This window comes from Mesoplodon mirus (assembly GCF_964341445.2).
Source record: "Mesoplodon mirus genome assembly, chromosome: 18".
Taxonomy (NCBI): Eukaryota; Metazoa; Chordata; class Mammalia; order Artiodactyla; family Ziphiidae; genus Mesoplodon; species Mesoplodon mirus.
Genome location: NC_138994.1, coordinates 4,771,282 through 4,794,355, shown reverse-complemented (window position 1 = coordinate 4,794,355; position 23,074 = coordinate 4,771,282). Strand labels below are relative to the sequence as shown.

The 23,074-nt window shown below is 61.0% G+C and overlaps 2 protein-coding genes across 8 annotated transcripts in view; one reads left to right on the top strand and one right to left on the bottom strand.

Annotated features, from left to right (window-relative positions):
• Positions 1-409: 409 nt before the first annotated feature.
• GJD3 (gap junction protein delta 3) lies at positions 410-1,276 on the top strand (the record flags this gene model as incomplete). Its single annotated transcript, XM_082602868.1, has 1 exon — positions 410-1,276. The coding sequence occupies one exon, from the start codon at positions 410-412 to the stop codon at positions 1,274-1,276; it is 867 nt and encodes a 288-aa protein (XP_082458994.1).
• Positions 1,277-6,622: 5,346 nt separating this feature from the next.
• The window catches only part of RARA (retinoic acid receptor alpha), a 44,443-nt gene continuing 27,991 nt past the window's right edge, over positions 6,623-23,074 (bottom strand). For 3 of the 7 annotated variants that reach the window (XM_082605035.1, XM_082605034.1, XM_082605036.1), the window contains exons 3-9: positions 15,330-15,478; positions 13,867-14,008; positions 11,672-11,832; positions 11,272-11,448; positions 9,778-9,982; positions 8,814-8,972; positions 6,623-8,172 (exon numbers count right to left, since the gene is read on the bottom strand). In XM_082605035.1, coding sequence (XP_082461161.1) covers positions 7,955-8,172; positions 8,814-8,972; positions 9,778-9,982; positions 11,272-11,448; positions 11,672-11,832; positions 13,867-14,008; positions 15,330-15,478 — 1,211 coding nt within the window. In that variant the 3' untranslated portion in view covers positions 6,623-7,954. The other 4 variants (XM_082605040.1, XM_082605039.1, XM_082605037.1 and 1 more) reach the window with 4 other exon arrangements.

The window sequence follows — 23,074 nt, the reverse complement described above, 5'->3', positions numbered from 1 at the left end:
AGCATCCTTGAGCACATGAGGGCGCTGCTGGGTTTCCGCTTCTACAAATGCAGTCAGAGGCCGTGGGGGTGGGGAGGGCGGGCTGATCTCCAAGGCCCTTTCCCACCAACCTGGACTCTGGAGGAGCAAAGGGTCCAACCCAGCAGGCCCGTGGGTTTTCTGACTAGAGCACCAAAGGGGGGCTCCTTCCCAGCGCCCATAGTGGAGAATCACCTAACCCCTCCCGCCCCCGCCCCCCTTGCTAAGCCCTTTGTTCCCACAAAGTCCCTGTTAACCCCAGGCCTGGCTGCCCCCTGGCTCACCTCGAAGTTAGAGGAGGTCCAACTGACTCCACCCCGACGGGCACGGAGGGCTGGGGATCCCGACCCTTCAGCCTCTGACTGCCCGCCCCGCGTCCATCCCCAGCGCCATGGGGGAGTGGGCGTTCCTCGGCTCGCTGCTGGACGCCGTGCAGCTGCAGTCGCCGCTCGTGGGCCGCCTGTGGCTGGTGGTCATGCTGATCTTCCGCATCCTGGTGCTGGCCACGGTGGGCGGCGCCGTGTTCGAGGACGAGCAGGAGGAGTTCGTGTGCAACACGCTACAGCCGGGCTGTCGCCAGACCTGCTACGACCGCGCCTTCCCCGTCTCCCACTACCGCTTCTGGCTCTTCCACATCCTGCTGCTGTCGGCGCCCCCGGTGCTCTTCGTCATCTACTCTGTGCACCGGGCCAGCAAGGAGCCGGGCGGCGCGGCCGGCGGGGCGGGGTCGCTGGGGACCCCGGGGCGCCCGGGGGGCCGCGGCGCGCGCCGCTGCTACCTGCTGAGCGTGGCGCTGCGCCTGCTGGCCGAGCTGGCCTTCCTGGCGGGCCAGGCGCTGCTCTACGGCTTCCGCGTGGCCCCGCACTTCGTGTGCGCCGGTGCCCCGTGCCCACACACGGTGGACTGCTTCGTGAGCCGGCCCACCGAGAAGACCGTCTTCGTGATCTTCTACTTCGCCGTGGGGCTGCTCTCGGCGCTGCTCAGCGTGGCCGAGCTGGGCCACCTGCTCTGGAAGGGCCGCCCGCGCGCCGGCCACTGTCGCCAGGCGGCCGAGCGCGACAACCGCTGCAACCGCGCGCACGAGGAGGCGCAGCAGCTGCTCCCACCGCCGCCGCCCGCCCTGCCCGCCAGGCGCCCGGGCCCCGACCCCTACGCCCCGCCCTCCTATGCTCACCGGGCGCCGGCCTGCGACAGCGAGGGCGGCAGCGGCCGCAGCAAGGCATCGCTGGCCACCGTCCGCCAGGACCTGGCCATCTAGAGCTGCCTGGGGCGGGGGGTGAGGTCAGAGGCCAGACCCCACCACCCCGGAGCGAGAAGCAGCTCCGCAGCAACTGTTCGCAGGGTCCCCTGCCCAGCAGATGACACACAGGGGGCATGGCCCGCCGGGCAGCATCCGCAGCTCCCAGCCAAGCTGGGGACATCATCTAATGAACTAAGGCGGTCCTTGGTGCCATCATCCAGGCTAAAAGGAAGGAGGCGGGGGGCTGAGAGCAAGTGGACAAGAGGAAGCGAGCTAGTGCCAAGTGGAGGGTCCGGTGGAGCCCGGGGTGTTTCACTGAGGACAAAAACAACGGTGATGCCAGCATCCCTGGGGGCCTCTCCTTGTTCAGACTGAGGCGTGGCCTCTGTGTGGGCCCTCTGTGTATGTGCACACACATGTACACATACATACGGTGTGAGCTGTGGGTGCCCAAGCACACGTAAGACCTGTGTGAGCTCTTTGTGTGTGTGCATGCACGCGTATATCCTGGGTGAGCTCTGGTTGTGCACGCGCGTGCGTGAGCCCATGTCCATCCTCTGCAGGCTCTCCGTGCGTGTGTGGGCCTACCCCGTGTGCGTTCTGCGTATGCGCGTGCATCTGTGTGCCCCGTGTGAGCTGTGTGTGTGATCTCTGACATGCACTGTGCGAGTGGCCAGGATCCAGTGCCAGCAGCAGCCACGGTGGCTCCCTCCCTACCTGCAGGGGCATCACAGGATGATCTGCCCTCCTGACGGAGCCCACACAGGAAGGGAGGGGGAGGGGAGGCCTCAGTCTGGGCACCGTCTACACTCTCGACCTTGTGGCCTGGGCAAGGTGGCTGGGCCCTCCTTTCATGGAGATAGAGTGGGGGTGGGCAGTGGGGTCAGAGGGCAGGACTCTTTGCTAGCTTCCCCCTCTTCACCCTGCTGCTGTTACCCCAGTCCATAAACATCCTCAGAAGAAACCTCCCCCAGAACGTGTGCTCCTGGCCCTGCATTTGCCTGCAGCCATCACCCGCCTCCCCTCCTCCTTCCCCACCGAGGACCTACCCCCTGGGAAGTACAAGGATCTGTCTACATGTCTGCCTCCTTTTCCCCTCCTATTTCTCCTCTGCCCCCATCTTCTTCCTCCTTCACCGCCCCAGTGGGGATGCTCTCCATAAGCCGCCAGCACCAAATTGAAAAATCCAGCGGCCACCATCTAACTACACCTCCGGGGCTTCACCAGACCCTGCTGAGCAGGCTGCCAGCGCCCCAGTCTTCTACGTCCCTGGTCGCTTCCTCCCTGTTCCGCTTTCCCTCACGCCTCTTCCTCAGCTTTCCTGCCTGGCTCCACACAGCAGCTGGAGGAGTCTTTCTAAATAGCCCCCCTACTTACGTCCTTGGGGCTCCCCCGTCCTCAGGGTAAGTCCAGCACCTGAACAAGGTTTTTGAAGCCCTGCGTGTCTGGCCCTGCTTCATCAGGCCCCCTCCCATTGGCTTCTCCAAGGTTGCCATGCCCCAAACCATACCGAATTTTCTGTTCCTACCAAGCACGGTAGGTACCCAATCTTGCTTCTAAGTGTTTCAACATGCTGTTCCTTTGCCTGGAGCGGCCTCCCTCTCTGCAGACCCCCCTTCCCCTAGCTAATTAATGCCTACCTGCCTTTTGGTCTCACCTGGGAAGAAAATAGTTGCCTTCCTGTACAGACAGCCCAACCCCCAAACCAGAGCTGGAGGCCCCAAGGCAGCACTTCTGCTGGATGCATAGCTCTCTCCTCCTCGCAGGCCCATAGTAGGTGCTCAGTAAACTTGCTCTGGATGAGGAACTGGAAGTGTTCCCCAGGCCCAAGCACTTATCCACGCTCACGGTGTGTTCCACCGTCCCTCCACCTACACTGAGTTCTGTGTCTGCCGCCTGGACCCTTCCACGCAAACTCAGATGTGAATGTCCAGCTGTTTTCCCTATATATTCCTTCAACAAATACTTCTTGAGCACATAATGTCTACCAGGCAATGTTCAAGATCAGCACTGTTTCATAGAAAGAGGATGTGAGCCACCTATATAATTCCAAGTTTTCCATTAGCCACATTACAAAGTGAAAGGAAACAGGTGAAATTCATTTTAGTAATATATTTTAAGTATTTTTTCAACACACCATCCATATAAAAAAAGTATCGAGGAGATGTTTTATATTCTTCGTTTTGTACTAAGTCTTTGAAGGCTGGTGTGTGCTCTGTGCTTGGAGCACATCTCAATTTGGACCAGCCACGTATCTCAGACTCGGCCGCCACCTGTGGCGAGTGGCTGCTGTATTAGCAGATTCAGGTGTTGGGCTCCTGTGGTGAACAAAACTTGCCCCTGTGAAGCTTACATTCTGGTGGACAATAAATATAGACTGTACCACCAGCCAGTGTAAAGAGTAAGGGGAGAGAGAGTGACACCCCTGAGGAGTGACGGGGAGCAGAACATAGCAAGTTGCCAGCCGTGAAGCTTCTCCGGGAAGAGCATTCCCGTTGGAGGGAATGGAAGAACAAAGGTCCTGAGGCAGGAAGAAGCTGGAGGCCTTGGAGGCCAACAAGGAGGCTGGTGTGGCAGGAGTGGAGTGAGGCGCGTGGAGGGGGTCACCAGTAACTCACATGGTGCCCCAACTTCCTTAGCTCTCCTCTCAGTTGCTGGGGTCCCCATCCACCCTGGCCACCTCCGTCTGTTGTTGCCAGAGCCCGTCCTCTGCCCACCTTCCACGTCCCATCAATCACCTGGTCCTCCTGTTTTACCACCTAAGCATTTCCTCCCTTGGCCACTCTTCCCCACCCCTTCAGAGGCTGCCCAGGGTCAGCCGGTCACCGACGGCCTGGGGTACTCCCTTCCTCAGCCTCTGCTCCCGCCCCCTGCCATTCTAATCTGACCCCCTCACGCACTGGCTTCGAATCCTTCACTGCCATTGCCCGCAGGATCAAGTCCAGCTCCTGAATTGGCCTTGGCCAGCCCGTCCCAGCCTCTAGAGCTTCAGCTGCTCTGCCTTGTCAACCGAAACCCAAAATGGTTAAAACACAGAGCTGGGGATAGTTTCTGACCACCAGAAGCTTTTTATGACCTCTGCATTCCACCTGGCTAACTCTTCCCCTTAGAGATTTAGCTGGGAGGGAGCACCTGTTCCAGGAAGCCTTCCGAGCCCTGCTCCAGGCCTAGTTAAATGCCTCTGCCCTGTGCTCCCATAGGCAAAGCACATGTCAGCCCTCGATGACCAGACTGTAGCAGTGGTTCTCAACTGGGGGCGATTTTGCCCCCCAGGGGACATTGGGCAACGTCTGCAGATATATTTGGTTGTCACAGCTTGAGGGAAGGTGCAACGAGTGGATAGAAGCCAGGGCTGCTGCTAATCATCCTACAGTGTGCAGGACGGCCCCTCGCAACAAATAATTCATAGCCCAAAATGTCACTTGTGCCGTAGATAAGAAACTCTGCTCTACAGTGAACTATGAACCATCCAGAGCAACCTCAAGCCCCAGCAGCAAAGTTACTATCCCAAGGGGGGTGCTTTGTAAGTGTGGGCATCACTGCTTTAGTCGTCACGATGAGGGGCACCCTCTTGGCATTTGGCCGGTAGGGGCTAAGAATGCCAATGTCCCCCCACAATAAAGAATTGTCACACACTCCTTTAGAATGTTCCACTGACATTTACATAGTGAACAGCCTCTTTATAATTACCTGAACCCAAAACCTGACCCTGTTTTACATATAAAACATTAAGGGTTTAGTTTGGGATTTTTTTTTTGCATGGTTTTATTATTCGTTATTGGTTTTTATCCACCCCATACTCTTTAATTTTCCTGGGTTCCTTGTACAGAATAGCTTCTGACCTTCCTACTTCTTTTAAATCCAAATGTTCATTAAAAAATAGAAGCAAGGGGCTTCCCTGGTGGCGCAGTGGTTGAGAGTCCGCCTGCCGATGCAGGGGACGCGGGTTCGTGCCCCGGTCCGGGAAGATCCCACATGCCGCGGAGCGGCTGGGCCCGTGAGCCGTAGCCGCTGAGCCTGCGCGTCCGGAGCCTGTGCTCCGCAACGGGAGAGGCCACAGCAGTGAGAGGCCCGCGTAACCACACACACAAAAAAAATAAATAAATAAATAGAAGCAAGTGTAGGACTGTGTCCTATCTGCCCAATGATTGGGCCCAAGCATTGACACATGGATATTCACAGTACTTTCCCTGAATTTCTCCTTCACAATATAGTGTGCCAGCATGGTGACTTTTTAAAGCATGTGTTTGGTATGTTAGGTTAAATTATGTCAGGTTCATAAAGAAACCTGTTAGAAAGTGTTAGAAAATATTTGCTAGAGGAAGAGAGCCTGTCCTCAGCATCCTCTCCAGCCTGGGCCAGACTGTGACATAAGTGAGGATCTGGCGCCACCTGATGGCTAAAGTAGAAATGGCAGGTGGACCCCCGTGGAAGGAACTCTTTCTTCCCGCCCAGGAATCTCTTCTCGCCCAGGCGCCCTGCTAACCCTCCCCAAACGCAGCCTCCACTGCCACCTCCCCAGACGCCCCCGCCCCCAAGATCTCAGCGATTGATGCTTCTTCAAGGGCTTCAGGGATCCGGGAAAGAGCCCTGGCTGAGAGGTAGGAGCCCTTAGTACTGTTCCCCAGTCTGCCACTAACTTGCTGTGTGACCATGGGCAAGGGCACTGCCCTCTCTGGGCCTTGATGTGTAGTGGCGGTGGGGGGGGGGAACTGGCTTCTGGGGACCCTCAAGGCCTGTCACACTCCATCCTCTCAACCAGGAGCATCCGGGTGCCCTGTCACCTGTGCCCTCTGTGCCTCCTGCCCACAGAAGTGAGCTTAGGGGTGGACAGGGGAGGGCAGGACAATTCTTCCTGGAGGCAGAGGGACAAGAGGGCTGGCCTCCCAAGTTTCCATCCCAATCCTGAGCTCTTCTTCGTTTGCAATGAGCCCCTGACCCAGGTCCCCATGCCAACTGCCACTCCTGCTGTGAAGGTCATCTGTGGTCACTCCAAAAATAGAACTCCTCTGCCACTAAGTGACCCCCCGGACTCAACCTCTGGCTTCCCAAGGGCTAGGGGCTTTGAGGGCGGAGGTGGCTTTCTCCCTCGGACTGGGGACTCCCTGAAGGTGCAGGTAGTCTCTCCCTTTCTCCCCTCCCCTACTCCACACTGGGGTCCCTAACGGGCTGTGAAAGCCCCTAGACCAAGGGCTGGCTTTCTAAGGGCAGGTCATCTCCTTCCATTGGGTCTCCAAAGATTCCAGCACAGCAAGGCAAGCTCTGAAGGCGGCTTGGCCCCCCCCCCAGTGCCCACAGCTGACCCCCAGCCCCTGCCCAGACACCGAGAGAATGCGGCGAGGCAGCGAGGCTCTGAGGCACGTGTAGAATAAATATAACTTTATTCTTTATCCAGTAGATCTCAGTGGAAAGTCCAACAGTAACAGGTGCACCAGCGGGCTCTGGGGGGATGAGACCCCAACCCCGGGGCAAGGAGGGCAGGGCAGGGCCAGCTCCCCAAACCCGGGGGTGCAGGGGTGACGGGAGGGGGCCCCCTGTAGGCCCGTCCTGCGGGGCAAGGAGGGGGCACGGGGGTGGGGTGGGGCAGGCCAGGGAAACGGAGGAACTCAGGCCACGAGTGTCTGCCGGCCCGTCTGTCCACTGTGTGTGTGTGTGTGTGTGTGTGTGTGTGTCTGGGGGCCCTGTGGGCGGTGCTGGTGGCTGTGAGGCTGGGGGGCAGGGGCAGCTCGGACCCCCTGGCCAGCCCCTTCATGGGGCTCGGGGTGGGGGGGCTGGAGGGCTTCGATGACGTGGGCTCTGATGGGGAGGCAGCTCTGCCGAGGACACGAGGCTGAGAAACACACGCCTTTATGTTCTGAGGCCCCCTTGCTTCGCCCCTGCCCCATCTCCTGCGGGAGCCCCCTCCTTCCAGGGGTTGCCGGGAAACTGTCCACGCCCAGTGGTTAGGCAGAGGGGGAAGGGAGGGCAGGCCTCGGAAAGTTAGTACTTCACAGTTTTAAAGAGAAAACTGAAGAGGAAAAGGCTGGGGAGGAGGGCTTAGGGGGCACAGGGACTTAGAGAGGGGGAGCCCCTTCTGAGCCACTCCCCTCCCCCAGGACCCACCCCCCTCCAGCTCTGAATCCAGCTCCCCCCAATACACCGCACAGATTCCTTCAGTATAAATGTGCTTAAAATGAAAATTCTTATTAAAAAAATCAAAACCAAAAAAAAAAAATTAAAATAAAAACAAAACCAGCAAGAATACCTTGGGGTTGGTATGGCAGGGTATGTACAGGGGGAATCCCCCACCCCGGCCCACCCCCTCTGTCACCAACCGAGGCAGGGGGGTTCCCCAACGGGGAGGCAATGGCTTGCGAGGATGGGGGAGCCAGGTCCTGGCATTTGCTGGTGATGAAGATGTGGAGAGGTGGGCAGAGGGGTGTCTTGATGAACACGAGGCCCCGGGGCCCATCCTGAGGCCCGGGACCGGGGGTCCTCACTCAGTCCTTGCCCCCGATGTCAGCCCAGACATCTGCAGGAGCGGGCAGTCCATCGCAGGCCCGGGCCTCTGTCCGAAGAGTCGCCGCCGCCTCCCTCCGGTCCCCCAGGGAAGGGAGGACAGGTGGGGGGCAGGGCTGGCAAGGGTCGCATGGTTGGTAGAAAGGCAGAGAAAAGCCAGGGCACAGGGCAAGGGCTGTGTCCACGGGGCACGGGCAGTCACGGGGAGTGCGTGGCCGGGCTGCTTCTGTTCGAGCTGGGGCTGAGGCTGGGGCTGCAGCTGCCGGGCGGGGGAGCCAGGCCGCCCCCATCCCGCCCCCCGGCCCCCCCTTGTCCGCTCAGAGTGTCCAGGCCCTCTGAGTTCTCCAGCATTTCCTGGATGAGAGGTGGCATGGAGCCCGGGATCTCCATCTTCAGCGTGATCACCCGCTCAGCCCCTGCAGGAAAGGAGGCACGGAGGTCAGCATGCCCGCCCTGCTCCTCCAGCCCCACAAGCAACTGTGGGCCCAGGAGGGAGGGTGGAGGGGGTGGGAGGGTCAGTACTGCCCATATCAGCTTCCACCGTGCACTGAACTCGGGGCTCAGCTCTTTGACATAAGGCAGCCCTCCTAAGCCCCCACGGCTGAGGGTCAGCAGGGCAAAGTGGTTCCAGACTCGGGCTCTGGGGTCAGACCACCTGGGCTTGACACTGGGCCCTTCCTATGCGCTGTGTGCTGTGGACTCTCCTACTGACATCTCGAAACAACTCTGTAAACACCATCATTATCCCCACTCCTCAGGTGGGGAACTGAGGCTCAGAGCTGTTGTCTGACCTGCTCAAGGACACACACCCACACAGTCTGCTTCCAGAGCCCTTAGCCACCACGCAAAGATGACACTGCCACCTTGGGGCTCACAGGCGGGGGTCACCTAGGCAAGGTGGGGTCCGGTGGGTGGGGCATCACATGGACACAAAGACGTGGGGTGTCAGCTCAGATGCAGGAGGCCTGACCCTGAACATGGACGGTGGGTCCTGGGCCAGGTGTTGGGGCCCAGCCCCAGCAGACACATGGGGCATCTCCAGGTGTGGGAGCCTCACCCTTAGCACTGATGCTTCGCAGGTCTGTGATCTTCATCAGCATCTTGGGGAACATGTGTGGGCGGCTGGGCCTCCGTTTCCGCACATAGACCTTCAGTGCCTCAAGTAGCGGCTCCTGCAGCATGTCCACCCTGTCTGGCTGCTCCAGGTCCTGCCGGTCTGAGGAAGCAGAGATGCCCGCTGAGTCGCTGCCCTAGCCCAGCAAGGAACACAGCTGCACTTCCAGACTTGACCACCAGGGGGCATGCCTGCCCAGACCACAGGCTGAGCTTCTCTGCTGGGGGGCGGGGGTGGTCCCCACACAAAAAGGCCCTAAGAGGCTCTCAAATGTGAGCAAAGAGGGGCTGGGGACAGGGGTTGCCCAAAGGTCGCCCTGAGAGCCCAGTTCATGGAGGTGGGATCCCTGGACACAGGCAGCGCCATCTTAAGTAGGGACAGGTCTCCCACTCCTGCCCATTATTCTGGACACCAGCCTGATAAGGTAGAACTCATAATAATAAAATAATAACAGCAGCCAACATTTACTGGGTCTTGCTCTGGGCACACTGTGCCTTATTTATTACCCCCTAATCCTCCCATCAACTTTATGAGGGGAAGACCATTACTGCCCCCATTTTACAGAAACAGAGGCTCAGAGAAGTTCAGCAACCTGTTAAAGGTCACACGTTGGCCAGGATTTGAACCTGGGTGGTCTGACCTTCAAGTCCTCACTCCTAAGCCCCCTACAACGAGCACTGCCTGGAAACGGAACCAGAATCCAGGTCTCCATCACGACTCCCTTGCCGTGTGGCCGCAGACCAGACCCTGCTCCTCTGGGACTCGGTTTCCCCCTCTAACAGGGGTCTGACAAGGGTCTGACAGGTCCCTTTCTGATCTGAGGGTCCCTGAGCTTCTCCCCGGGAGAGGCTCTGGGGGTCGTACCACCACCCTGGGCCTGGCCCCCAGACCCAGGCCCCCTGCCCACCTCCACAGATGAGGCAGATGGCACTGAGCAGCCCAGTCTCAGCATCATCCATCTCCAGGGGCAGCAGCTGGTTGGCGAAGGCGAAGACCAGGTCCGTGAGAGGGCCGAAGCCGGCATTGTGCATCTGGGTCCGGTTCAGGGTCAGCCCATCCGAGAAGGTCATTGTGTCCTGCTCGGGCGTGTACCGCGTGCAGATCCGCAGGATCTGGATGCAGAGGGTTCTCGAGTTCAGGAACTCACGTCCCGGAGCACTTCTAGCACCAGCAAGCCCCGAGGACCACCTGGCGGGCAGCCAGAGTGCTGTCCCGGAGAACCGTCTGCAATGCTGGACACGCTCTACGTCTGCACCGTGCACTGTGGTAGCCACCGGCCACAGTGTGGCCGCTGGGCACTTGAAATGTGGCAAGTGCAAGTGAAAACCTGAACTGAATTGAAGTTTAATTAATTTAAATTTTAAGAGCCACACATGACCAGTGGCCTCCACATCGGACAGCTGATCTAGCTCATCCTGCCTCCATGCAGAGAATTGAGAGGGAAACTAGAATTTCCAAGAAGGCAAAGGCCACAGTAGATTTATGTCTACAGTTCCCAGGACTGGGTACGCAACAAGAGCTCCATAAATGTATATCGTCTTCAACTTTCTCAAACCCTGATCCTGCCTCTTGCATCCCACCTCCCACCCCACCCCACCCCTATCAGGAAGAGCAGCCTGGTCACATCCCAACACAACATTCCACATCTCGACCACCTTGGAGGTGGTCCAGAAGGAACAGGTGGGCTGAGCCCATCAGGGAAGACAGGGAGGACAGTCCTCCCTCCAGCCCTGGATTTGACAATCCCATCCGCCCCCATCCTGCCTCCAGTCCAGCCCACCCTCTGGCCCCACCAGATGCCCCGCAGTCCCCTGAATCCAGCCGGTCCCACTCCAGCAGGCGGTTCACACGCCCCTTCTACAAACCCCTCGATACAGCCTCCTCTGGGGCGCCCTCCCTAGGGTCCAGCAGTGTGGCTCTCTGTCCTTCAGGGAGGGGACAGCCCTCCCCCATCTCCAGCCAGCGCTTATCACAGTTTTGCAAGCTCTGTTTACATATCTGTTGCCTCCACCAATAGGAGGTTTTCGAGAGGGGACAGTGGTGTGTTCACCTCTGTTCCTGACACCCAGTTCAAGGCCTGGCCACACAGGGTCCCAGGTGAATCTTTATTAGACTGAATAGATGGGAAGATGGGTGGCTGGAAGGCAGGTCGGATGGAAAGACGGACTGAGGGTGGATGGACGCGTGTACAGCTATACGGGTGACCCAGTGCACATCCGGGGGCTGAGTGGCTGAGTGCACAGGTGGACCCATGGGGGAGAGGAAGGGTGGCTATTTGGGTGGGTGGGCATTTGGACAGGTCGATTCCAGATGGACGTTTAGGGAGGTGGCTATTTGAGTGGCAGGACATCCTCCAAGGACACGGGGGTAGTGCCCAGGGGGGCAGGGTGCAGACCCTCACCAGGATGTCCAGGCAGGCAGCCTTGAGAAGGGTGATCTGGTCCGCAATGGTGAGGGTGGTGAAGCCGGGCAGCTGCTTGGCGAACTCCACAGTCTTAATGATGCACTTGGTGGAGAGTTCACTGAACTTGTCCCAGAGGTCAATGTCCAGAGAGACACGCTGTTCTGAGCTGTTGTTCTGGGGAGACGGGGGAGAGTGAGGGCCTCCCCTCGTGGCGCCTTCTCGGCCCGGCTCCGCCAGCCCCCGCAGACCTGCCCTCTACTGCCTTCACTTCCTGAGAGCTCCTTGATGGGAGGCGGCGGGGAGGAAGGGGGGGGGAGGTGGGGGGGGACGCGGCGGTGGCCCAGGCAGGGGTGCGGAGGGGCAGGCCTGGCAGAAGGGGTGACCCGGGGGGCCGTACCGTAGTGTATTTGCCCAGCTGGCAGAGGGCGGGGAAGGTCTCCTGATGCGCTTTGCGCACCTTCTCGATGAGCTCCCCCACCTCCGGCGTCAGCGTGTAGCTCTCGGAGCACTCGGGCTTGGGCGCCTCCTTCTTCTTCTTGTTTCGGTCGTTCCTCACGGCTGTGGAGGGCCCAGGCCGCGCGGTTAGAGGGCAAGTGCGGCCGGCGGTTCGTCCCCAAGCCCGTCCATCCCCAGCCCGAGCTCCTCCCACCAGACCGAGAGCAGCCGGCTGCGAAGGAGGCCACCCGGCGGGGGCGCGCACATGAATGCGTACACACGCGAGCGCACAGGCAGGCGGGACGGCGACACACGGTGCCCCCCCCCCGCCTCCCGCCGTGCCCACCCGGCCCACACACCGAGGCCTGCCCCAGGGCCCCGTGACCACCGCACGCACGCCTGCTCTCCCACGCATCTACTCCAGCTCACACTCCGGGTGCGCACGCGCGGGGGTCCAGGGCTGAAGGCACGTGTGCACAGTGTCCCACGTCTGTGCTCGGCCTCCCTGCCTCCCGCTCCCCCTGCCTCCAGGGAGGACCGGCTCCTGCCTCCACCATCCCCCAGACCTCCGGGCAGCTGTCTCCCTGGGGTCCCGGGGACGGGCTCGGAGAGCTCTTTGGGCGGCCAGGCGAAGAGTAGGGCCCCCCAGCCTGAGAGTGGGGGTCCCGGGTGGGAGAATCTCTCGGCCCATTAGCCGGGGGAGCTGACAAATCACCGGGGGCGCTGAGCCGCACACACCACTCGGCTTTAAAGAAGCGATGGGGTCGTTACCAGCCGATTATCCCAGACACACAATCACTCACAGGACCAGTGGCGGCGGCTGCTGACACTGGAGGAAGAGAGGGTGGGGGTGGGGGGCCCAGGGGGGGGCAGCGGTGGGGGGGGCAGGCATAATTTGGAGATCACTCATGTCGATTCTGCAAATTCAATAAAGTGCAAGGGAGAGAAGGGAGAGGGAGAGAGAGAGTGGGGGGATAATTTGGGAAGAGAAAATTGCAGCTGTGACAAGACGTTTATCATTCGGAAGCTTTAATTCTATTGAAATGGCAGCTGCTCAGCTCCGGGGCACAGAGCAGCCAGAGAGGAGAAGGAGGGAGGGAAAGGGGGAGTTGGTGGTGGAAGGGAGAGGGGGTCCCCACCCCGGTCCTTCTGTGATGAAAAGCTCTGGGAGCGGAAGGTGGTAGCAACAGAGGGAGGAGGAGGTGCGGGGCCCCGCAGGGAAGGGTCCCAGGCCTGCGGGTCCCGAGTTATCACCCGCTCCGCGGCGCACAGCAGGCACTTCCTGGGCTCCGGACAACGCAGCCCCTTCCCCCTGAGGCAGGAGGTGGCCGGGTGCTGCAGGGTCCCTCTGCTCCTGTCTGGGGCTGCTCGTGTCCCCCCCTCGTCCCCTCCCGGCTTCCTTCTTCCACTGCCCTGCCCACAAAGGGCTAGAGGGTCCTGCAGCCCCCTCCCCCACCCCATCCCCCACGGCTCAGGCACCATGGCAACGGCCACGCAGACAAGGAGGCGTCTGTCAGCGTCATTTATCTCTGACATCATCAATCACCGGTCACCACGGCAACACCCATGATTTCAACACAAGAGGGTCTCCCTGTCCAGCCCTCCCTCTCTCCCTCCATCGGGCCTCAGCTGAGCCCAAACTGGAAGCCCCCGCTCCTCTGGGATCAGAGAAGTCCCAATTCTCTCTTCCAACTCCCGGTCCCAGGTTCCACCAGACAAAGGCTCTAAGATCCCTACGCCTGCAGCACCTCCTCCGCCCACCCCCCCCACACACAACAAATACCCAGCAGCACCCCTGTCCTAAGATGCACAATCCAGAGGGACTCAGGGATGCCTCTGAGCCCCACCCCAAAGCCAACCAGGGCCTGGAAGCAAGCCAGCGGGCGCAGACACATGCATACACGTGAGCGAGCACACACAGCCCGCCTCACTCGAACAGGAAGGGCTGTCCGCACATGGACACACAACTAGTGAGACAGACAGACAGGTCCCTGCAGCTATAGGTGAACCGTCCTCAACCACCAGCTTGTACACCACGTCACGAGCACGCCCGTTCACATCCACGCACACATCCACATGCCCCTGATCACCCAGCTTTAGTGGCCAGGCACTCGTGCCCTGCCCAATGCATGGCCCCGCCCTGCCCATGGCACTCACACTCCTTGGACATGCCCACTTCGAAGCACTTCTGCAGCCGGCAGTACTGGCAGCGGTTCCGGGTCACCTTATTGATGATGCAGTTCTTGTCCCGATGACACGTGTACACCATGTTCTTCTGGATGCTGCGGCGGAAGAAGCCCTGGGTATGGAGGGCAGGGAGTCAGGTCAGCCATACCCACAGTAGGAACAGCGCTGGCCTGTGGCCTCAGCCGTGGGGGCAGAGGGCCAGGTGGCTGCTGCCCCCAAGGGCTTTGGCCATCAACTACGTGAGTAGACCTGATAAGGCAGAGAGAAGGGTCCGCCTACAAGGATACCCCGAGAAGAGTCCCAATACCTGCTGCCTGAACACGGCAGGTGGGCAGAGGGCTTCCCCCAACCCGCACGCATAGACCCAGCTTCCTCTCTCCTGGGGAAAAGGACCTCGGGCTGCTGGTGAGTCAAGTAAAGGGGCAGATGGGGCTAGATGAGAGAGGGGCAGAGCTCTGGAGCCCACAGCCCTGGGCTCAGAGCACAGGAAGAGAAGGCAAGCAGGAGGGGCCGCACAGACACACACACAGCCTGGCCAGACAGGTGGAGAGCGCGCTCAAGAGCAAAGCAGCAAAACACGCATTCACTAACCAGGCAGGTGCGCACAGACTGATCACAGGTAGACCAGGCTGGTCAGGGGCTGCCCACACGGGCTAACAGAGAGACTGACAGACAGGCTAAGGCAGACCAAGAACAACCAGACAGGAGAGGCAGACACAGAGTCCAAGGCCTGGTGCTTTGCCCTTGATCTCTGCCCCACACCGAGGGGCAGCCCAGGGCCTCAAGCCTCAAAGCTGTGCCGCTTCTGAGCCCCAGTCTCTGGGGAAGAAACAGGTACAGAGGCTCAAGCCCTGGGGAGAGGAGGAGGAGAGGCCATGCCCACAGCTGCTGGGAAGGTGGCAGCCACATCTGCACCCTGGAGCCAAACATGGGCACGTAGAAATCCAGCCAGACTCTGGGAAGCCCACAGCCTGGGCACCTGAAGGAGAGGCCAAGGCAAGGTGCCTGCTCCTAACGGCCTCCTGCCAGGCTGCCATGGCGAGGTTCAGGCAGGGCCACAGAGGGCAGGCCTCCTGGGTCCCCAGCCAAGAGCCAGTCGGCAGCTAGCTCCCCATGGCAACCCGGGCGGCGGTAGCAGAGCGGGTGTACACCCTGCCAGCTGGAGGATGGAGATGATGGGGAAAAGAGCTGAGGCAGGAGGGGGACCTCTGGTCTGGGGGACCCCTGCTCATCGACGGGGAAGGAGGCTCTGCTGAAGGCTTCCTCTCCTCCAAGGCTGCCGCCACCTCCGCACAGAAGTAAGATCAGCAGCTTCAGGGACACCCACTACCACCCCCACCCCCACCCCCACCGACACAGCCCCAGCCCTCGGCAGTGGGACCACCCCACTCATCTAATCAGGGATATCCTTCCCAGTGACCCCCTCAACTCACCTTGCAGCCCTCACAAGCGCTGACCCCATAGTGGTAGCCTGAGGATTTGTCTTGACAGACAAAGCAAGGCTTGTAGATGCGGGGGAGAGGGGGTGGCGAGGGGGGGCTGGGCACTATCTCTTCGGAACTGCTGCTCTGGGTCTCAATGGCTAGAGAGACAAGAGGAGAAGGGCGGTTAGAGACCCAGGTCACCATCCTTCATACGGTGCCCACCCTGCCTCCTGATCTCTCCCAGGAGCCTCTCCCAGCCACCCCACTGCTGCCAGGAGTCAAACTCTGGGGCAGGGACACAGTCTCAGGAAACCTGGGACTTCCCAGCCCGACTGGGGAAATGAGGCTGCCCATGAAGCTCCAGCACCCCATCAGTCCTGCCTACTTCCGCAGGACCCCACCTTCAAAACCAGAAAGAGCAGATAATAAACCATCAGATTTGTACACGGATGTGGCTGTACTTGGTGCTTGGGCGTGGGTGTCAGCCTGGTTCCACAGCCCTGGACCCTGGGCAGCCCGGCCCCATCTCCCCCACGTTAGGAAGGAGTTAAGGCCTGATGAGGAGGGAGGGAAGAGGACACAAGCTGGGGACAGAGGAAACTGGGGTCAACAGGATATTCAAAGCCGGCCACTCCCCCACCCCCTCTGCTTCCGCTCCCCCCCCCACCCCCTCTGCCAGCAGCCACAGCCCCTCCTCCACCCAAACAATCCCCTGGCCAGGGACCCAAGGTAGGGTGTGCAGAGTCACAAACGTTGGGGCACAGCAGGTGGGACTCCCTGAGATAAGCAGGGGGACCCCCCTGGAGACAGGGAGAAGCGTTCCTATGGGCCCCGGAAGCCCATTGCTCTGGGTGCCCCCTGTCTGGGGGGAAAAGCATGACAAAGGGGGTCTGTTCCCATCAATGCTCTGTCTGTCTGGCCTCCATACGATACTATGTCCTATGCCCCGGTTACTATTCCCCTCCCCTCCTGTTATTCAGTTCTAAGAGGGCAGCCAGGAGGGTGACCTAGCGAGCAAGGGCAGCTCCCCCTACAAATCCTTCCCAGTGCCTGGCCCCATGCCCATCACCCCAGGCAGAACAGGGCTGGGTTGCATGGGGGCTGTCTGTGCCCGAAGCCAGGGCAGCTGGGGGTGTACTGTACTGGATGAGAACTGTGACCCAGTCAACCCCAGATTCCCAAGGGGCCACCCAGCACCCTCCTGAGGCTTTGCCAAGACCACTTGCCCAGGGCCAAGGAGGGGCAAGGACGCCTCCCTGAGGAGATAGATCCCTGCCTCCTCCCACACCCCAGAATTCTATCTAGTCTCACCCCAAACTCCAGCACACGAGGTTCTGGAATTCAAAGGGGCCCAGAGTTCCTGCCCAAGCACCTCATAGCACCTCATGTGGCCCCGAAGTCCAGGCACAGAGAAAAGAAACACCTGGATGGGGGCGGGGAGCGGTGGGGGGCTGGCTAGCTGCATGCTACAACACAACTAGGGACTGCCAGGCGGTTGATGACAGGGAACCAGGCCAACAACCTTGGCAGGGCTTTCCTGGCTCTTAGCTGGGCCTGGGCACCACTTCCCTGGTCAGCCTGGCTGACCAGCACTGCTGTGGCCCCAGGTCCCTGTCCCTGTCCCTGCCCAGAGAGCAGCCTGCAGCAAAGGATCAGTGGCTGCCGACACCACACCCCCACCGATCCAGACTCTTCGCTGACCTCCCCCACCCTCTGCACCTCACCCCAAATCGAACTGTCCTGGCCTGGTTTTCCCCACCTCACTCTCCCAGAGGCCAGACAAGCAAATCAGACAGGCGAGAGGCCTGAGAACAGCTGCTGGGGGGGGGCGGGGTTGGGGGGCCTGGGTGAGGCCAGGAGGCAGAGGGGTGAGCGACAAAGGAGCCCTTTGTTGTGCTAACTTTTTCCAAGACGTAAAAGGAGTCACAATAGACAATCCAGACTGGTGGGGGGTGGGGGGTGTCAAGGACAAGGGGGTGTGGGGAGGGACCATGGCCTAGAATCCCAGTCAGCTTTCCGACCAGAGAGGAAGAAGGCTCTGACCGACCTCCCTCCACATCCAGTCTTTGCCCTGGACCCACCTCCCCCAAGGCCCAGACCTCTAAAATGGGCCAGAGGGGAGGGGGAGAAAGGACAGAGGGAGCTTTGGGGTACAGAGTGGGGTTGAGAGAGGGGAGGGGGCCGTGGGGAGATACAGGGGATACCCAGATGAGGGACAGGCAGCTTAAGACCAGGGACTGAGCGGAGAGCCAAAGGTCTATAGAAATTTGGAGCTGAGGCAAAGTCCAGAGGCTGTTTATGAAACTGGAAGAATGTGCTTTTTAAATTGCGCTTTTTGGCAGGACGGGGGGAGATGACCGAAGGTGAGGGTACACAGTTTGGGCTCAGTGAGGCCTCCCTGCGGCCCACCCCACAGCAGCTGGCTGCCTCTGAGGCTATCACACTGGTCTGCACGCCCCACGCCCAGCACATCGCCACCTGTCACCCAGGTAACAGCTCTAAGGTTTCCCACTGTGCCCTTTGAACCCAGAGCCCCGGCCCAGTCCCCACCTCCCGGGCCACCAGCCAGCAGCCAAGGGGAGCAGGGGCACTCTAGGACGCTCCCAGCCTCTGCAAGAGTCAGGACGCAGCCTTAACTCTGCACACCCAGCGGGGGAAGGACTGCCACGGCCTGGCCCCTTCCCGCTCACCTCCCTCCCCAGAGGCCCCAGCCCACAAATCTCTCCTCTTCCTGCAGAAGGACGAGGCGGGAGAAGCACCACACCTTCTCAGCTCAAAAGTTCCAGCGCCCAGAGAAGGCATGGCACCGGCCCAGGGAGCCAGGCGTCCCCTCCCGCCCGCGCTGCCAGGCTGCCCCTCCCCCGCCCCCGCTCGGCTCCTGGTGGGCAGAACGCTCCGGAGTCCCCGCGCCCCAGAGCCGCTCGCAGGCCCGCACAAGGGGGCGGTTTCCTGGAGGAGATCAGCAGGAAATCAGCCGGGCCCCCGGCCAGCGGCTCCCCTCCCAATCCTGCTGGCGCCCGCTCCTCCGCAGCTCCGCTGGCAGCCCGCGGGGAGGGGCGGGGAGGGGGCGCACGGCGCTGGGCCCCGCCCTTCCTCCACCCCAGAGGAGGGTGGGGGTGACTCTGGGTGTAGCGCGGCGGCGGCGGCGGCGGAAGAAGGCCCCTACCCAGCGGCCGCCGATAAGCATCTCCCCCCTCCCCCCACTACGGGCATCCACGTGCTTCACATTCTTGGACGTCTGGGAGCGGGCGGAGGCGTGAGCCGCGAGATTGGTGGGGGACAGATGGAGAGCCACATCCTGTGTACCCCTTGTCCTCTGGCGCCCCAAAACGGGGGTTCTGGGGGAGGGAGGCAAGGTCCCCGGGGCCCTGCAGGATCGGGAAGCTCTTCTCCCCCAGCCCACGTGCAGTCTCTTCCCACCTTTGGTGGAGGTGGCAGCGGAGAGTGGAGGACTCGGTGTGAGGGTGCAGGAGGGCTCCTGGCACCAGAGGACCTACACATACCCAGGGGCTCGGTCATGACCCCGTGAACTCCAGACACACTCCAGTCACCACCCCCAGCCTCCAGGCCCTCCCAGCCTGTACCCCACCACAACCCTCCCAGCCACTTTCCCGGCCCACGAAGCCTTGGGGGCTGAGCCCACTGCCACAGACCCGACACTCCCACCATGGCAACAGGGGAGCCGGGGCTGCTGGCTCCACGCTGCCCCACACACGGTGCGGGGGAACAGGCTTCCACTTCCCCCATCGCCCGCGGGCCTCCAGGCTTCCCCCTACCTCGCCTGGCCAGTTTGGGGCCAGAAAGAGCTGAGCTGCCCCCAAGGGCTGGAGCCCAAGGCCTCGGATCCCATCTCCTCCCCAGTCCTCTGGCAAAAGCGGCCAAGGCTGTGGAGGGAGTGCCCATGGCAGCCAGGCCCCAAGTATCCCACTTAGCAGGGGACACCTTCCTCCAGTTCTGGGAGAATGGGAAGAAGGGTCCCAGTGTGTGTCACACCTGTCGCCTGACCCCTTTTTCCTAACGTCCACCCACGCGCACACCGCCCTCCCTCCCACGGTCTGCAGCCTCCCAGGCAATCTGCCCCGGAGGCAAAGGTCAGGGGGCCGGACAATAAAGGCTGGGGGTGAGGTGGCTCTGAAAGGGGCAGAGATGGGCGTCTCTGCACCTCAGGTCTCTCTTCCTAGAGCAAAGGCATTGCGGGTGGCCCTTCAACCTACTGCAATCTGCCAGGCCCCCAGAGACTCACTCTACCCCTCCTCCCTGGCAGGCAGGAGAGAGGCAGCCAGGCCGGGAGGGTGGGAGAAGCCCCCCAGGGAAGAGGACGGAACCGGAGCCAAGTAACAATAACCCCCTAAGCACCGCTCTCCCCCACCAGGTACACTACCTCACAGCTGGGTATAAACATGCCCAGGTGTGCACCCCAGGCACTCACAGCTCCCGCCAGTGTACAGAGCCTCTCCCTTCCAGGGAAGCCTGAACCCAGCCAGAGGACGGCGAGGAGAGGAGGTGCCAGGACTCCGGGGCTCTCATCAGCAGCGGCCCTCTTAAGGAGGGACAGCCCAGTGCCCGCCCCATCCCCAGGTGAAAACACGGTAACAAAAGGACACGGCTGAGTAGGGAGGGGATGCAGCCCTCATTTTCAGAGTAGCCCCAGACCCACAAAAATATCAAACTCATCCTCCAGAGAACAAACCGTATTAGGATTATGGGGAGGGAGATTCTTCCCACCAGAGTAGCTTCTCCCCTCCATCCCTGGCACAGAAGCTTGTGCCAGCCAAGTGTCTAGGGCCAGGACAACCCTCAGATGGACAGGTGCCCTTCCCCAAGGTGTTACGGGTCGGTTAGGATGGCCGACGGGTATCTGATGGAGTTGCCCCTTCCTGCCACACCCCACTGCCAACACCAAAGACATGGAGCGCTCCCCTGACACCCAAGAGCTGGGGGCAGCAGCTGTCGCCCAGGACAGGCTCTCCCCCAGGCTTTGGCAGGGGTGGGATCTGGGGAGGCGGCCCCTCCTCCTAGAAGCAGACAAGCCCACAGATAGGACCTTTACCCCACCCTTCAGGGTGGGAGAAAGGACCACTCAGCTGTGAAGCTATCGGATTGCAAGCAAGAAGAATATAAACTGGGGACAAGGGGCTTCACTTCCCCTGCAAAAAGTGGACGGAGAGATGAACAAACGTTTCCTGAAAGGAGGAACCCCCAAAGTTCCTCAGTCCAAATACAACAGAAATAGCGCCCAGGGTTACTCGGGGGAGTCCAATTGTCCAAAAAGGGCACCCTACTTTCAGCAAGACAGACAAGGGAAAGTGGAGGGTAGAGACAAGACCCTCACTACGCCCCCAGGCCTGCATCTCCTGGTGGAGCGGAAGCCCTACAGCCCACCCTCACCCCCCAGCTCCCACAATAGGAGGGATAGGCCGGTACCTACAGTGGTTTGAGCCATTCCAAAGCGGAGTCCGGAGCGGGGTGGAGTAGGGACTGGGGGCAGGGAGCCCCTTCTCCGGGAGCAAACAGGCCCGGTTCTGGTTATAAAAATCCACCACCAGGAAGGGACTGGGGGTGGGGGTGAGCCCCCCCACGTCCACGCTCTCGTACATCTTCCCCGCGAAGACAAGAAGTCCGGGCGGATAAGTCCTGCGCGCCGCCTCCCTCACTCAGCCGGCGGCGCCATCCGAGAGCTGCTGGGGGCGAGGGGCACGTCCCCCCCGCCCCGACTGGCGACCCGCGCCGGGGGCCGCCCTCTGCCCTTAGTCCCGCGTCCAAGTCGGCCGGCCGCTCTGCGAGTCCCAGGTGAAAAGCAGGGAAGTTGTGTGTACTGGGGGCGGGGGGGCGGGGGGGGGTCCTTCGGCTGACCCCGGGAACGCCCGGCTGAGGCCCGGTAACTCGGCGTCTTCACCTCGAGGGGGCTCCCGTCGCGAGTCTCATGGTGTCCGAGGCAGCGTCCCGCGGCTCCCCGAGTGCGCCGGCCGGGGGCGAGATCGGCGCGGGGCGGGGGGTCACCGAGCACTTCCTCCTCCCAGCCGGGGCTCCCGGGCTTCTCCCGGGCGAGGATTCCGGGTGGGGTGGGGACCGCGCGGCCCCGTCTCCGCCTCCACCAGGCAAGGGGCTGCCGCCCTGCGCTCGGTCTCCGGCGGTGCGCGCCGCGGGCCCCCAACCCCGGCCTACGCGCCCCCTCCCCTGCAGTCCCACCCCCTTTCCTCCGCCCCGTCCCGTCCAGGCACCGCCCCTGCCTTAACCCTTTCCCGGCGGGTCCGGCAGCAGCGGGCGCCAAGCCGGGAACAGAGAGGGAGAGGCGGGCCATGGAAGGCAAGTGGGGGGCAGTCCGGGCAGGAGGAGGAAAGAAGAGGGGACGGAAGGGGTAAAAGGCTCGAGAGGAGGAGTGCACGGAGAACTGACGGAGGCTGGCTACCGGGAGAGGAGGGGGCTGCGCCAGGACGGAAGCGGGGCAGGCGCCTCCCCCGTCCCAGTTCCGGCTCCCAGCCTCCCCCGTGCTTTGGTCAGTCCCCGGCCCCACGATGCCAAGGCGAGGGAGGTGGTGGGCGGGAGGAGGGGGGTGGTCCCGCTGTCCTCCCCCAACACACCCCCCCAACCAGACCGGGCCTCATTTGCCTAATGCAATGCGGCTGAACTCTCTCTGAACTCGCCTGGCGGCGCCTCACCTCCGGGTGACCCACCCACCGCTGCCCGTGACATCACCCGCTCGCCAGCCTGCCCGCGGGGCTCACCCGCCAGCCCCCTGCCCGGTCGGGCCGCTCCCCCGGAGACGCGGAGAATGGCGGCAGGAGGCGAAGGTCTGGGGTGCGTGTGGCCAAGTGTTAGCGCCGTGCCGGGTGTCCTGGGTGTGACATTGTGCAGCTCGGGCACCGCGTGAGAATGAGACACCCGGCTTGTGTCATTGTCTGTGACATCATGTGTGACTCCGGCCGCCCGCCCGCCGGAACCCGATGCGGCAGCTCGGGTGCTTTGGCACAAACGCGTGCAGAGGGGGCTCTCCCCGCAACGCCCGGCGTGCTTCAGTCGAGCAAAGCCCCGCCCAGGGTGTGTCCCACAGACGGAACCAGCATGGGCCCCCCACCGCACCGTCTAGCCCTGGAGAGAGAAAAGGAGGGGCTGGTGACTTTCAGCTGACCACTTCCTCCCGGAAGCCCTCGGGATGCCGGTTTCACTGGAAGAAAGACCTGGGTTGGGTAGGTCCAGGAAGGCGCGGGGGGGGGGCGGGGGGGAATGCCCCAGGAGAAGAGAGTATCTTATTGCTCCCTCTGACCCTGCAGCAGAGCTCCCTCATTTGATAGGAATTTACGTGCTTCCGGAGGATAGTCTTCTAAAAGCCAGGTTCCTAACATTGGTCATTTAATCCTCACAGCAACTCTTAAGAGATAAGTGGTATTATTCCTATTTTACAAATAAAGGAACTAAGGTCTCAGCAAGGTTAGGTGGGTTGTCCAAGATCGCACTGCTTTTAAAGAGTAGAGTGAGTATTTGAACTTTATGCCATCAAAGCCCATGTTCCCACCATGCCAGGCCGATTCAAGGAAAACTATTTTCTGAGCACCTCCCAGGTGGATACCCTGGGGAGCCTGCCTTTGCAGACCTTATGGTGCAACAGCCATTTAGCAAATAATCACAAATATATATATTTCTGTTTATTACTGCATATTATAAATAATTGCAAACTGAGATAATTGGTATTATGACACAAGTAAGCACATAAAGTATGCTTTAAAGGAGAATTAATGTAGGCACCTAATTTAGGT